The 15,674-nt window shown below is 44.7% G+C and overlaps 1 protein-coding gene across 1 annotated transcript in view; it reads right to left on the minus strand.

Annotated features, from left to right (window-relative positions):
• Positions 1–1,146: 1,146 nt before the first annotated feature.
• Positions 1,147–15,674, minus strand: part of kcnk18 (potassium channel, subfamily K, member 18) — a 43,926-nt gene continuing 29,398 nt past the window's right edge. The window contains exon 3 of the mRNA XM_028796016.2: positions 1,147–3,463. Within this exon, the coding sequence (XP_028651849.2) occupies positions 2,661–3,463 (803 nt within the window). The 3' untranslated portion in view covers positions 1,147–2,660. The remainder of the gene's footprint in view (positions 3,464–15,674) is intronic.

Consider the following 15,674-nt stretch of genomic DNA (forward strand, 5'->3'; position numbering starts at 1 on the left):
CATCACCTGAGTCTATGTCTGTGAAACGTCATGAAAGGCACTATATGAAAATCACAAAATTGCCAGTTCACTCCCTAGTACTTAATTTGTATGTCATCTTCCATCTGCTGTGGTCCAGGTATGGAAAATGCAAATGTAAACCATGTTGGTATGGTGGTTACCATGAAAGGCGCTATATAACGTCACAATGCCATTTCTGAGTGCACCCTTTAAACAAATTACTACTGAACTAATAGACCTGTGACCGTCTTTATTTGCACTGCTCTGATCAAATAAATGGTAGACTGCCACCCCATTTTGACGGCCCCCTGCTTTATGCCTATTCCTGCTAGTTCACAATTAGGCCTTCTGTGACCCTTAAAAAGTGCAAACTCTGAAAATGAATTTATTTTAATTTAAAAAAAAATATATGGATAAAAGGGAATTTAAAATATTAACACAGAAATCTCACACTAGTGGGACTGGAGCCTGCAACTGCAGCATGTGGTGCAAAGCAGGAACCAATATGAGAACTGGCATCATAGGGACCATCACTGGACTCGTATGCAGCAGTCAGGGGGCACAGAGCTCTGAGAGAAAAGGACATGAAGATATGGGGGGGCATGCAAACTCCACACAAAAACCTACTTGAATCATAAAGACATCCACCCAGCCATCTATCTGCAGACCCCCCTAGTCGCTGTGGATTATCCTGACAACATCATCAGGTAGTAAACATGGATGCCAGTCCACTGGAGGGTCTTCTCATGCAACACACAATCAAACAGGGCCAGTTTTCAGTCTCCAGTTACCTTAACCTGCAGATCCTTGGGTTGGGGGGTGAGGGGATTGAGGGGAACTGTAGTACCCTTAGAAAATGCACACAGATACAGTTAGAACGTGCGTCTTCCATACAGACAACATCTGGACATAGAATTTCAATCCAGGACGCTGAATTTGTGAGGCACCTTAAACAATCATAGTAATGTTTTAATTATATAGCTCCTTTAATTTTTGACACTTTGTTAAGCTAACAATCCATTGATTTTTTTACAACCTGTTTCAGTCAGGGAGCCAGGGTGCAGGAGCAAGTCAGGAACTCATCCAGAAGGTGGTACCAAGCCCATCACAGGGCACCCACACTCACCCACCCCCAGAGAGTTAGGGTAATGTCGGGCAGCAGTGGAAGACCAGGTTGACATGGGGAGAACGTGTGACGTTGACACAGAAGGGATAGGCGCTGGCACAGAAGCCACGTGTTGCAAGGGTGATCAAAGTTAAGGTGAGTAAACCATTATGGAGGTGAGTAGGTCTGAATGGTAAAAGGCAATGTGCTCTATAAATTTACCAACATCAGTTCCCATTATGGCACTTTGTGTTCTCCTGTGGGTATGTAGGCATGTTCTAGCATTGTCTCCACTGGTGCTAATTTAACTTCTTACTTTTGTCCTGAAGGTGCCACTCGCAGATACAGATGGGCAAGGTGACCTAGTAACTGGCACTCCTAACCCAAGGGCTCTGGGCTCAACTCATGGCCCATTTATTATCAGTATTGGAAAGAATGGCACAGTGGTGTGTGCTTCAGCCCTTTAACAGTAGAGACATGGATTCAATTCAGAGCCTACTCAGAGTTTGTATTGGGTAGTGTGGCATAATGGCGAGCACTTCTAGAGACCTGAGTTATAGCCTACTCTGGAGAAGTGTACCCCGGTTAGCACGGCTGTCTGCTAATTCCAGTGATCTTGGTTCAATTTATAGCCCACTTAATGACTGTTTGAGGAAGGGTGGCAAAGTGGCAGTTGCCCCCGATTCCCAAATCCTGAGATGTGGGTTCAATTCATGGCCTACTGAAGCTTTGTATTTGTGATGTAAGGTATAGTGGTTAACACCACCAGCAGGTAACACCAGAGAACTGGGCTCTATTCCTGTCCCACTCATTGTCAGTAATGGTAGGATGGTATAGTGGTTCTCCCCTGTGCCTCCTAAAGCTAGAGACTTGAGTTCAATTCATGGCCTACTCACTCTTTGTATGGGGATGTGTGCCATGGTGGCACAGCAGGTAGCACTCCTGCCTCCCTAATTCCAGACATCTGAATTCTGATTCTGGCCCACTCACAGTATGGAGAGGGTGGCATGGTAGTTAAGCTCATAACTCTTCAGACCTTGAATCTTTACAGACTCCTCAAATCATATGTGGGTTTCCTCCTTCTTCTCTGTTTTCAACCCTCCATCCAAAAGACAAGCTGGTAAACTGTGAGTAAATGTGTGAGTGTGCCCTGTGAGTGACTGGCATCCTGTCTGTGGCTGGTGTCCTGCCGTGCTCCTGTCCCCTCTAGTAATGAAAGACCATGTTCAGGATAGAACTGAGATATGCATCTGTCGCCCCCTAAAGGCCAGATTCAGTATCACAATGTCATACACTCAATAAACAGCAGCTCAAGAAAACTCATCCTGCCATCTCAGGATGCTGGCGCAAGACTAATAGGACGCCCCATTCATATGCGTCTGTATGCCATGCTTGCTTCATTCATATCCCTGAGGTCATTTTTGTCACTCGCTTGGCCACATGCGCTGCGTCACTCTACAAACAGCTGACCGTACAGCAAGCAGTGAACACAGTCATCCATGGAAGTCGATGTGCAGAAGCTGAGAAAACACAAAACTCGCCCGCTGCATTGACGTCACTCAGGGTTCTTCACCTTTCCACCGCTGATGAGTTGAATCAGCTTCCTGTAGCAGCTGATTATTCTGGACTGGCCCAGTTTGAACGCCATGGACATGATGGCCATGCCAACAATGATGAAAAAGGAGGTGACCATGAAATATTTGGGATGGTTGGGCACAATGTCTCCAAAACCAATTGTGGTCAATGTGATGAAACAAAAGTAAAAGGCACTAAAGAAAGTCCACTGATCTTCCCAGAGACGGAGAATACTCGCCTCCAGAAAAATGTACGTGAGGATGACCACCACGATGAGGGTCACCGGCACGTCCAACTTGTCCAGCTCCTCTCCTATTCCTGTAAAATCCCACATGGAAAAGGGAGAAGGCTTATGCAGGCGGTCCAGCTCAGGGCAGGAGGTGCTCCTCATCAGCTTGCCCACTGGAATGTTCTCCCTGGCGATGATCTTGTCAAAGATCTCAGCATTCTTCAGCTGCAGCGACTTCCTCTTGATGGTAGACTGTGTGCTCAGGACCTGTGTGATGCTCATTGGCTCTTTGATGGCCACCATGTCCCTGGTGAAGGAGTATGCATGGAGTGGCATGTTCTCCCGAGGCTTCCGTTGGGATGGACACAGCTTTGGGAGTAAAGGCTTGTTCTTCGAGTAAAGCTTCCTGAGGCGGTTGTAGGATCGGGAGAAGATGACCGCCAGTACATCTCCGACGTCTGCGATGACAAAGAGCATGAGTGGGATGCCGATCATGGCGTACACCATGCAGGCCACTTTCCCAGCTCCAGTGATTGGGTAGATATGGCCGTAACCTGGTGAGAAAAATACAAAAGCATTAGTTATCGGACATGTGGCACAGATACAATAAAAGACAGCGACTGAGGGCCATCATGGTGAATGATAACCAGCATTGGTTCCACCTTGACTAATCTGATAAACCGATTTAGAATTCTCGTTACGACCTCTGATCTCTTGAGCAAACAAATAAGCCTTATTTTATATGGCGCCTTTTCACCATCCCAAGAACACAGGCCTACTACAATAGCCTTTGTACAATTATCAGGTTTAGTAGGCCACCCCATAACCCTGAGGTGGAGACTGAACTGGGAGCCTTGTGGCCTGAAGTCCGGTACTTAGGCACTAAGCCACGTGGTCAGACCACACAGGACGGTGTGCATTTCAAAATCTCGCCGTATCCTTCACCTGCCAGGCCCAAAGCTTTCAACAGCTACCACAACACAGTCACAGCACCAGCTGATCTGAACCTCGTTTGGAGTCCAAGATATTGTTGGTTGTCTTCAAGTCATTCCTCGGGGTCCTTTCATTTTCTGTGTTGTCTGTGTTTCTCAGACGGGCACAACGGGTACTGATACTGTTGTTCTGGGATCAAATCATGACCTGTGCACTGCCTGTGTGTGAGGATGCGGGTCTGGTTCCATGCTCCCATCTCATTTTTGGGAGCCTTTTGAAGCCAACACCGTCTGTAATGTAACCGGATGAGCTGGACAATGAGGACACCAAATGGAGCAAGAGGAAGGTATAAAGTGTAAAAGTGCTTTTATTATAAATAATCCATAAAAATCAGATAAAATCCAGACGTTTAAAACAAAGCTAAACGGAGACTAAAACCTACAGTAGATATTTGGGGTCACACCAGCCAAGCACAGCTCCTTCTCAGTCTCTCCAGATCACCCAAGGTTTGCTCAGCGGGAGAAACTTCAGCTGCCGCGGTCCTCACACTACCGACCCCCATCTTGGCTGCCTTCGCCGGAGTCTGCCAGACTGTTCGGGGGTCGGTTGTCCTCCCGTCTTCCTTCTCGCACTCATAATTGTCCCTCGGATCCCTAGGGCAGACTCCTCCACGATCTAACCCACTCTTCCATAATCAATGGGCACGATCCATCCCTGGAGCGCTGACCCTTCGCTCGACATGGGACCCCTGACCATGCTGACCTCTTTCAACAACTAGCTGGCTCGTCCACTCACATTTATTGCCCCAATGCCTTTCTCTCGTTCTCGAAGCCTTTCTTTCTTTCATTTACTCCTCTTTTTTACCTCTTCTGTTCTCTTGTGCCGGCCCGTTCTTATATGGCTCCATGGGCACAGCGTGTCAATCACGCACCGCAGGGAACCGATTAAGCAGTTGAGAACGATCGCACCGTCACGTGTAGGTGTGACTCGCCCCGATTATCTCAACAACTCCCCACGGCTACACGAGCGTGCCCATGGAGACTGACACGGCCAATTGGATTATTTAAAAAGCCACCATTCCTTTGTAGCCACGGACCTGCTACACCACACTGTGTAGAGTCTCCTTGTAACTCTGTGGATTTCTCTATGCACTCCCAAAATGGTTTCTTATGGGTCAGTTTGGGTGTGTGCATGGACTGACCCTATGACAGGCTGGCACCCCATTCAGGTTAGGTCAACTGCCACCTCTACAATTGAAGTCAGAAGTTTCCATCCACTTGAGGTGAATTCTTTAAAACTCACTTTATAACCCTCCCAGAGATTTTATGCTACCAAACTATAAATTTGGCATATCCTTTAAGACATCTCCTGTCCTGTTGCTGGTCCTGTTTGTGTGAGTGAGTGTGGGTGCATGTGTGACAAGGCTCTGTGGTAGACTGGCACCCAATCAACATCAGGTTAACTGACGATCTAAATGAGCCCATAGGTGTGGGTGTTACAGGTCATGGTGATGGACTGGTACCCCATCTAGGTTCAAAATTAAAAATTGTGTATATGTGTGGGGGTCTGAGTGAGCGGACCCTTCAGTGGATTGGAACCCCACCAGTTAGGCTAAATGGTGACTCTAAACCAGGGGTCTCAAACACTGGTCCTGGAGGGCCCCAGTGGCAGCAGGTTTTCATTCTAACCCTTTACTTAATTGGTGACCTGTTTTTGCAGCTAATTAACTTCTTTTGCAATAATTTGAATTGACTTGTTTTTTAATAATTTGTTCCCTTGAATATCTTCATTTCTTTCTTTAAGGGCACCCAAACAGAAATGAAATGTGAAGTGAGTGAGCCAACAAAAGACCAACTAAGTCAGGGCCCCAAACTCCAACCAGTTGCTTCATTAGGCTCTGATTCTTGTCGTTAATTAAACCCGTTCTTTAATTCCATGGCTTGTTGCTGCTCTCATTGTGCATTAGCAGACATTTCTGAAATTATTGATTTTCTCTTTTCTAAGCGAACTGTTAAAATGTTTTGAGGACCTGAGCAGATCAACATTCCCGAGACCTTCATCCTTCTTTATTTTCAGATATTGTATGATGGACACAGTTTGCTGGTCATGTTTTGGTTCATTTTGTAGCTCATTATTATTTGGTTTGTAATTAAGGAAAAAAAAACAATTAAGAGATCTGAGTCTTCAACAGCATTAAATTAATTAATTAATTAATTAAAGTGAATTAGAAGCAGAAATAGGTCACTAATTAAGAAAAGGGTTAGAATGAAAACCCGCAGCCACTGGGGCCCTCCAGGACCAGAGTTGGAGACCACTGCTGTAAACCAGGGGTCCTCAATCACAGTCCTGGAGGGCTGCAGGTTTTTGTTCTAACCCGGTTGCTTAATTGGAAAGCAATTCTTGCCAATAATTTAATTTCATGGCTTGCTAGTGCTTTAACTCTGATATGTCAGGTAATTCTCATATCTTAGATTTTATTCCCCTTTCTAAGGATATCATACAAATGATTTGAAGTCTAAAAATGGAGGAGTAATTCTCAGTCCTTCACTTTTTTCTCTTCACTTTCCTTCCAAGTATTTAATTAAACCCAATAGTGCATGATAAATACACACAGGTGGAAATGGTAGCAAGTTAAATGGAGAAATGCTGCTCTCTTTTGTCATTTGCATGTTATTGCTAATTAGGAGCAATTAAAAACCAAGAATATAGCTGTTTAAGACTAAAATGAGCAATAAGGGATCAAAATCTAAATAAGCGGGACAAATAAAGTGAAGCAGAAGTGTTACTTGAGCAATAAGGGCTTCTTATTAAGTAATTGGGTTGGAGCAAAAACCTGCAGCCACTGTGGCCCTCCAGGACCGTCATTGAGGACCCCTGCTCTAAACTGACCTTAAGTACATGAATGTGTTTGTGAGGGAATGGATCCTTTGTTGGACTTGCATCCTATTCCAGTTAGGTAAACTGGCAGCTCTAAACTAAAAAAAAAAACACTACACTGGCCTTATTTAAGTAAATGTTGGTGTGTGTGTATGTGGTGGGCCCCGACTCTGATCAGGTTAGCTTAACTGGCAACTCTAAACCGACCCCATATGTGCAGGTATAGGTTGTCACACACGTGGAACTTGGAGCGAGTTGAGTGGACCAAGTGGAGGTAATTACCCGCCAGGCCAGGGGGTGGTGGGGTGCTCTAAACCTATTTCTGTTATCTCTGCAGACCAAATACGGGAAAACCTGCCTAATTTAATGTCACTTCCTGTTCTGGCGCCCAGACTGACGTCCCTTCCTGTTCCGTTCAAATGACATCACTTCCGGTTCACAGCATATAAAACCTCCATCTTTCAAAACCAGTTCAGTTCAATCTGGGAACTCAACCAAAGAGCATCCTCTTGTTTTTTTTAAACCTTTTGCAGCCAGGGACAATATATGGATGGCTTCCCCAAACCTTTCCAGTGTGTTGAGACTCATTCTTTCACATGTTGTGAGTGAGTGCACCCTGTGACGGACTGGCATGCTACCCGAGTTAGGTTAACTGATAACTCTAAACTGCCCCCAAGTGCATGAGTGCTTGTGAGAGTGAGTGGACCATTCATTGGACAGGCGCACCCTCCAGGTTGAGTTATATAGCGCCTCTACATTGACATTATCTGTTAAGTGAGAGTGAGTGTATAGCAGCTCTAAATGGAAACCCATGGGTGTAGGTGGGAATGAATGGACCCTTCAGTGTACTGGCATTCACCTTTGTTGAGTTAACTGGCAACTCTGTATTGAACTCATGTAACTAAGTGACTGGGGGTGTGTGCATCAGTGGACCCCTGGGTCCCATCCAGGTTAGGTTAACTGGCAGCTCTAAATGGAAAACCGTATGTGTGGTTGTGGGTGTGAGTGAATGGACCCCATGCAGGTTAGACTCACTGGAGACTCTAAATTGACCCTAAGTGTACTGTTTCCCATTGGACAGCACAGTTGGCTCTTATTACATCATAAACGTTGTTATCTCCATTCTACATGAAAACATGGGATACATTGGCTGAAAGTGCTCAGTGTTGGCATGTCACAGAGAGGATGTGCAGCATTGATCATAACGGCACTCAGTTTTGTTTAAATTCTCTCTTTTGCCACAACCTCCAGGGGGTCCAGAGTGTGCCCCATAACTGAGCCTGCCCTTTAAGTTAGCTTGTTGATTCAGTGGGCCTCTCTTAAAGTGATGTTACTAGCCCAGTGTAGAATATATGAAATCATATTTTCCATATTTCTTGGTTAATGTGCTATCATTAAGAAATGTATTAGATAGATAGATAGATAGATAGATAGATAGATAGATAGATAGATAGATAGATAGATAGATAGATAGATAGATAGATAGATAGATAGATAGATAGATAGATAGATAGATAGATAGATAGATAGATAGATACTTTATTAATCCCAAGGGGAAATTCACATACTCCAGGTAACAAATACAAAAAATATTGGTAACAACCTATAGCACACAAGCCAAAATAGTTGAAGATAAAACTGAAAAGTGGCATACAGAGCACCCCACTAAAACAACACTAACACATAAACCACCTGCAGCCATACAACACACAGACTTAATGACGGTGCTCTATGGGAGGAAAAGAAAAATAGGCAGCCACGTGGTGAAGTTACTGAAGGGCGGGATGGCATTTGGCAGAAGGCATGTGTTCAATTTAAAAAGCAAAGCGACGCACAGAGTAGGACGGCCAATCACAGTCAAAATCTCCCCTAACCCTACAAAAGCTGGCCCAACACTGGTAAGTTCATTTCAAGCAAGTAGATTGCCACCCAAATGCCCTCCATCACCCCTCAAGCCAATCTATTTTGCATGTTGTGTTTATTGATTTGGAGAAGGCTTATGATAAGAGGGCCACATCAAGAGGTCTGGAGGTGCATGAGAGAGAAAGGAGGACCAGAGAAATGTGTGAGGATTGTCCAGCATATGTATGAGGGAGTGAGGACTCAAGATCAAAGTGGTTTTGGGGTAACAGGCAAGATCTCAGTTACAGGAGGTCTGCACCAGGGGTTTTCTTGAAGTCTTTACCTCTTTGATCTGGTTATGGATGTGTTCTCCATCCTCCTGGTGCAGGCTTTGTGCTGATTATATCGTGTTGTGTAACATCAGAAAGGAGGAAGTGGAGAGGAACTTGAAAGGTCTTTGGTAGATAGAGAACTGATAATAAATAGGAAGAAGAAGAAGGTTTAATGATGAGCAAGATTCAGAAGTTAGCCTGCAGGGGGAGCTATTGAAAAGAGTGGATACATTTAAATATGTAGGATCAGTGGTGGCCAAAGATGGAGAATGAGACACAGAGATAACCCATTGACTGCAGTGTGGATGGAACAATTGGAAGAAGGTATCAAGAGTATTGTGTGGTCGGAGAATTAGGGTGAAGGCTAAAGTCAGATTTTTAAGAAGGTGGGAAGACCATCAATGATGCATGGAGCTGAGACATTGGCAGTAAAACAAATGCAGGAGAAGAATTTAGATGGGGCAGAAATAAGATTGGATGGATGGTGTGAACAGTTGGGGGGCGCTCCAGCTCCACAAACCCAACACAACAGACACAGGGCACAATTTTAGAGCACAAAGAGTCTTTTTATTGTGTGGAAAACTCTTCACAACAGTGTTTGCCACCTCCACCATGGCCACAAGTATGTGAATGGCATAGCATACAGTTATTCTTCTTTCTTCTTCTCTCTCTGTCTCTTGGTCTTTGCCTCCTCTGCTCCTCCCAGCAAGTTTCATCCACCTTCCACCCGACTCTGGCTCGTCTCTGTGAGGCCGGCAACTTCTTTTATGTTGGCCAACTTGGAAGTACTTCTGCTCTTCCGCCCACATAGTCTGTAAGCACTTCCAGGTAAGGCAGAAATCCCATGCCATATGGCTCCTCAATCCTTGACGCGCACTTTGGCGGCACCCATGGTACCCAACAGGGCTGAGGTAAAGAACTCCAAGTCCCATGATGCCCTGTGAGAATCCGGAATAAAGCTGAAACCCAGGGAAGCTGCTCTCGAGCATTCTTGGGGAGGCAGTGCCCTAAAGAAGCTGCCTTCCCCCATCCTTCCGCTTCTTGGGCGTCCCAGGCGGGTTGGGCTGCCGGCCGTCCCTCACAAAGTACAGGAAAGTAGGCTGATGTGATATGGACATGTGATGAGGAGAGGCAATGAATATGTGGGCCAAAGAGTGATGGGAATGGAAGTCCAGGGGAAGAGAAATCGAGGGTGGATGGACAGAGTAAAACATGATCTGAAGGAAACAGGCGAGGAGGCGCAGGACCGAGCTCTATGGAGTAGGACGATCAAGCACACAGAAGTGGGAAAAGATGAAGAGGAAAAAGAAGACGAAAATCACAATTTCATTAAAAATAGCCCAAAATGAAGGGTCACATCCAAACCAATTTATCACAGATAAAGGATTTAAAAATAACCTAACTGGGCATGAAACCAACCAAACTGGAAAATACTGTACATCATGTTGTAGTGCGCCTGCGCTAAATCAAAAGCCCTGCCATCTTTGTAACACGTGTTCTAGGGCTAATTTCTTCTATGGGACAAACCCAGTATGTACAGAAGTGGACAAATTTGTTGGTCCCCTTACATCTCATTATAAAAGTGCCGTATGCCCCCAGAAAAAGTAAAGAAATGAAAAGCCATTGTCCCCTGTGTATTTGAATGCCTTTGATGTGTCACTGAGTAAAGCAGAGCAAGTGTGACTTATTCTACAAAAAGACTCTAAAATGGCCTGGACACATGTGTTGGGACCCCTAGAGAAGAGCACAAATAATTGGACTTGAGTGATTTTTTCAAAATAGCTGTTTTCTTGAATTCGTATCCCACACGTCTCCAAATGTGCCATCAGTCATTCAGCCTATTTAAATGGAGAAAAGCCGTCACTCTGCCTTTTGCTGTCATCGTGTGTCCCACACTGAACATGGACCAGAGAAAGCAAAGAAGAGAGTCGTCTGAGCAAAGCTAACTGTGTCAGAAGAAAAGCAGAGACATTTGGTCACATCCACATGGCCAGCCTGTAGATCTGAATATAAAGCTGAATATGAAGAAAGCTGATAGACAGCAAAGTCCTAGTCAGCACTCGGGGCACAAATGAGCTATTTATAATGAGATCAGATAAAAATGAACTGCAAAAAGGATGAGGCTTCAGCCTCAATTATATTTAGAACTCTACTGACTAACAGCTGTGTCTTGGTCATAACGTAACGCGTGCCTTCTGCTTGTTGTTTTAACCCAGGCCTTTATCACAGAGAAGCACAAGAATTTTTATTTTTATTTTGAGCACCTTGCACTCTTGGATTTCTGGGATAAACTCCATCTGCCCTGGAGAAGCTGGTTATGAAGGTAGATAGATAGATGGATGGATGGATGGTGTGACTTGAATTTCTAATTTGCTTTTGTAGCAGTGGGGCGTTGTACCATGTTAGCCTTTATGGACTATATCCTAACTACAGGGTCACAGGGGTCTGCTGGAGCCAATCCCAGCCAACACAGGGTGCAAGGCAGGAAACAAACCCCGGGCAGGGCGCCAGCCCATTGCAGGGCGTGTGCACACACAAACAAACACTAGGGACAATCACTAGAATCGCCAATGCACCTAACCTGCATGTCTTTGGACTGTGGAAGGAAATCGGAGTACCCGGAGGAAACCCACACAGACACGGGGAGAACATGCAAACTCCACGCAGGGAGGACCCAGCAAGCGAACCTGGGTCTCCTAACTGCGAGGCAGCAGCGCTACCCACTGCGCCACCATGCCGCCCGGACAACAACATACAATATCAAAAACATCCATGAAAATATCTCACATTACCCATGTTGCATAATCCACACATCAAGTCATCCAGTTGTGTGCTCACAATAGGCCAAACACCTATAATTTTTGCTAACATATTGTGTAATAAATAACTCCACAAAATGACAGCAGTCCACAAAGAGGAGCCTCTGCACACAAGGTCACACTTTTGAGGATTCTTGACCAATGAATGAGGTGGCTCTTCTGTATCAAGAGTGCTCTCTCCAGCATGGCTACAGTGTTTATATCCAAACAAGGCAATGACTAAAAATTGGTGGTCCTGTGAATGGAACTGCTTGGCTGTGCTTGAACCCTAGTTTACTCATCCTTTTAATATCCTGGTTGATGCAACTAAATTGACTTGTGTGACATTAGTGAGCCCTGGGATGGACTGTCATCCCATCTTAAAGCGGTTCCTGCTGCTGAGATAAGCGTCAGTGACCCATCAGCTTACAAGGATGCAAATGAATTAATTTGGGAATTAGTTGCAGTCATCTATCGTAATTGTTAATCACACTTAATCCAATAGAGTTATGGGTAGCGGGAGTGTGTCTTAGCAGCATCAGGTTCAAGCTGGAAACAAACCCTGACCGGGCACCAGCTGATCCCAGTAAAAGTCTTGTACACCTACACAATCCCTACATATACAGAGTCAATGCTAGAAGAAAAACCCATGGACATAAGAAGAAGATGTAAAGTCTTCACAAACTTGGTGAAGGATTCAAGTCCAGAAATTCGGATTCATGAGGCAGCAGCCTGGGCCATTGTGGCACCAAGCCTTGCAACTTATAATGCACACGTGATGGTAAATTCGTCAGAACCCAAAATTACCCTACAAATATAAATGAACATACATTTTGCCTACGAAACCCGTAACACCACCTAGATCAGATTGTTGGGTGTCTGGAATTCAACCTACAATCAAGAAGCATGCTCGTTATTTTTCATCCCCCTGCCATCAAACATCCCACCCAAACATTGGTAGAATTCTTGCCTATTCTTAGCTTCCCCTTGTCACACAGCTGTGTCGCACCTCATGTGGGGTAAACGGCTTTATGCTGGAACAGCTGCCGCCGTGCTCTCCATCCCAAAATGAACTTCTTCTTCTGTGTTTAGTAACTATTTTTAGGTCTTTGTTTTCCCAGCCTGAAGTTCAGGTTTTGTTTGTTTAATCCGTCAATTACAGTCCTTTATTCATTCATTGTGGTAAAGTGAGTAAGGCGTCTGTGGCTGTGTGCTACGTTTTAAATAAAAATGGTACAGCTCTGGCTCTGTGGCTGGGTGCAGTCATGAACCTCCAGGGTGTTTAAAGAGCAGATCAGGGATAATCGCACTTGATTGTGGGTCTGCGGTTGGTTCTGGTTTTCCTCATCGACTCTCCATGCACCGCCCACACGGGAGTATAAAGGAGGAGGGTGAAACAAATCAAAAGTCTAGAAGAGCACAATCGGGAGTGTGAGCCCTCCGCGAGTTGGTGAGAATGACAGGTGGCCAGTGGACCTGCAAAGGGACAAAGGGAGCGGGCCCAGCAGGTTGAGCACTATGGAGGAGCCGTGAGCAATCAGGATGGTGGTTGGGATGAGAACCGTAGTTGTCACCGTTTCAGCCCGGTTGCTAGACCCTACAGGTGAGATGGAGAGTCAGAGGGTGAAGCCCATGCTGGGCTGGAAGGAAAGGAATGAAAAGACAACCCAATATCTACATGGTTCTTGACTTTGAACCTATTTATTTATCCGCTGATTTTATCTCTCACAGAAGAGCATTGGTGTTTTATTTATTAACTAGCTGTCCTCCGCGGCTCCGCCCACATAGTAGTGAAACAGGACAAACTTTAAAAATCAATAAAAAAAATTAAAATGTAATTTGTACTGACAAGAATTTATATTGACAGCTTTCGTATCCGAGGGCCACCTGATATACAATATTTTTGATTTTGCTATTAGGGGCGAGGACATACACACTATGTTTCTTGGGGATCTAATGCAACGTAAAGCTGACCGTTTGAGAAGGTGAGCTAAGATCAGACCTTGCCAACTTGAGTGTCTGTCCCTGGGCCTTGTTAACTGACATTGCAAAGCTAAGTTTTACCGGGAACTGTCATCTCTTGAATTGAAAGGGCATGTCTGTCGTGATTAGAGGAAGGCGAGGGATTAAAACCCTCTCATCAATGCCACATCAGAGCGACTCCAACATAGGCTGGTGATTGAGTGAGGAGGGTCCTGCCCACTTCCCCCTCCCCTTGGCCCACAGCCCACATAAATCTGTGCAAACTATGATACTTAGCACGATGAGAGATGTCGCAAAATCAACCCAAATGTTCAAGCAAATCATAGAGAAAAAAACCTTGATCTAAATCCGTTAAGTAGTTCTCTCGTGAAAAGCAGACAGACATGCAGACAGACAGACATTGGGTTTTATGTAAAGTATAGACTAGCTGACCCCCGCAGTTCTACCCGCAAATTAGTAAAAAAGGACAAACTATAAAAATCAATGAATAAACAGGTATTGCTACCTAGTGGGGGGGGGGGGCAGCTTAGGCTCCACGGTTGAGAGCAGGCGTGAGGTTCCAGGGAGTTTAAAAGGGAGATTGGGGTTAATTGCATGTGAGATTGTGATTGATTTTGGTTTTCCTTATTGACTCTCCATGAGGAACACTTCAACACGTGGCGAGAGGTACAGCAACTCGAATGGAGGCTGTCGTGTGAGTGAGGAGGGCCCCATCCGGCTCCCCACTCCTGATGTCACGCTTCCCTCTCCCCTCATCCCGCAGCCTCTGTCTCAGATTAATGCAAATATATCACTGCCGAAAGCGAACTATGATACTTAGCACTAGTGCTGGGCGGTATACCGGTTCATACCAAAAAACATTTTTTATTTTTGTTATGATATGGATTTTTCTTATACACCGGTTTAAATAGCCTAAACAACGTTCAGAATGTGGCGCAGCGGGAAACTGTTTAAGGGGGACCTTTTTCACTGCTGCACCGCTAAACACGCATGCAACGGCGTACATGCGTTAGTGGAGGTATTGAATGGTGAAAATGGACAGAGAACATTCTGAAACTGAAGCTGTAGCAGACGATAAAGCTGAACATGATGACACAGAAGAACTTTTGCCGAAAAAAGGAATCTTGTCTGTTGTCTGGAGATACTTTGGTTTTGAAATTTTGGATGTGGACCATTATGTTCAAATGTGTGAATACTGTTTCTATACTGTTGGATAATACTGCAAGCCAAGTTGTACTTGTTTTATTTTTTTTCAATACTGGGTAATGTACCTGGGTACTGTGTAATAGTGTGACGACATGTTGAATTTATTCTCGAAATTTCCACTTCAATCTCGACGCTTATGTCGAGATTAAAGTTGACATGTTGACTTTATTCTCGTAATTTGTCATTAAAGTAGAACATCGTAAACTAAACTTCATCTTAAAATGAATATTTAATTTACAAGATTTTCTCAAACCCCGTCATAAGTTATGTAGCACATTAAATGCTTTGTGTTAAGTATTCCCCGAGCCATGTTAATTGCTACGTGCTTCTTAAACTGACTTCCTCTTGCACTAAGAGGAAGCGCAGGCAGCGATCACCATTAATTTCATGATATTCATGCTCTCTGAACATTTAGAATGCTAAGATAAATACTTGATATAATTTTCATGATGAAATGCATTAAAGCATGTATTAATCATGTGGGGGCACGGCAGCGTGGAGGCTGCACTGCTGCCTCGCAGCAATGGGGTCCCGGGTGTTCCCTGCATTGAATTTGCATGTGTTTCTGGTGAGTTTACTCTGCGTGCTGCTGTTTTTTTCAAAGTCATGTAGGATGTGGGGTTTTGTTCTGCTATATTGATCCTGCTAGTGTATGTATTGCTCGTATTCACCCTGCAATGTGCTCGCGCCCCGTTCAGGATTTGCTCCTGCCACGCACACAATGCTTGCTAGGATGGGTGCAATCCTGAATTGATGGCATAATTAAACATGTAGATTTTTTTAAAGTTCTGAAC

Source organism: Erpetoichthys calabaricus, chromosome 2 (assembly GCF_900747795.2).
Source record: "Erpetoichthys calabaricus chromosome 2, fErpCal1.3, whole genome shotgun sequence".
NCBI classification, from domain to species: Eukaryota; Metazoa; Chordata; class Cladistia; order Polypteriformes; family Polypteridae; genus Erpetoichthys; species Erpetoichthys calabaricus.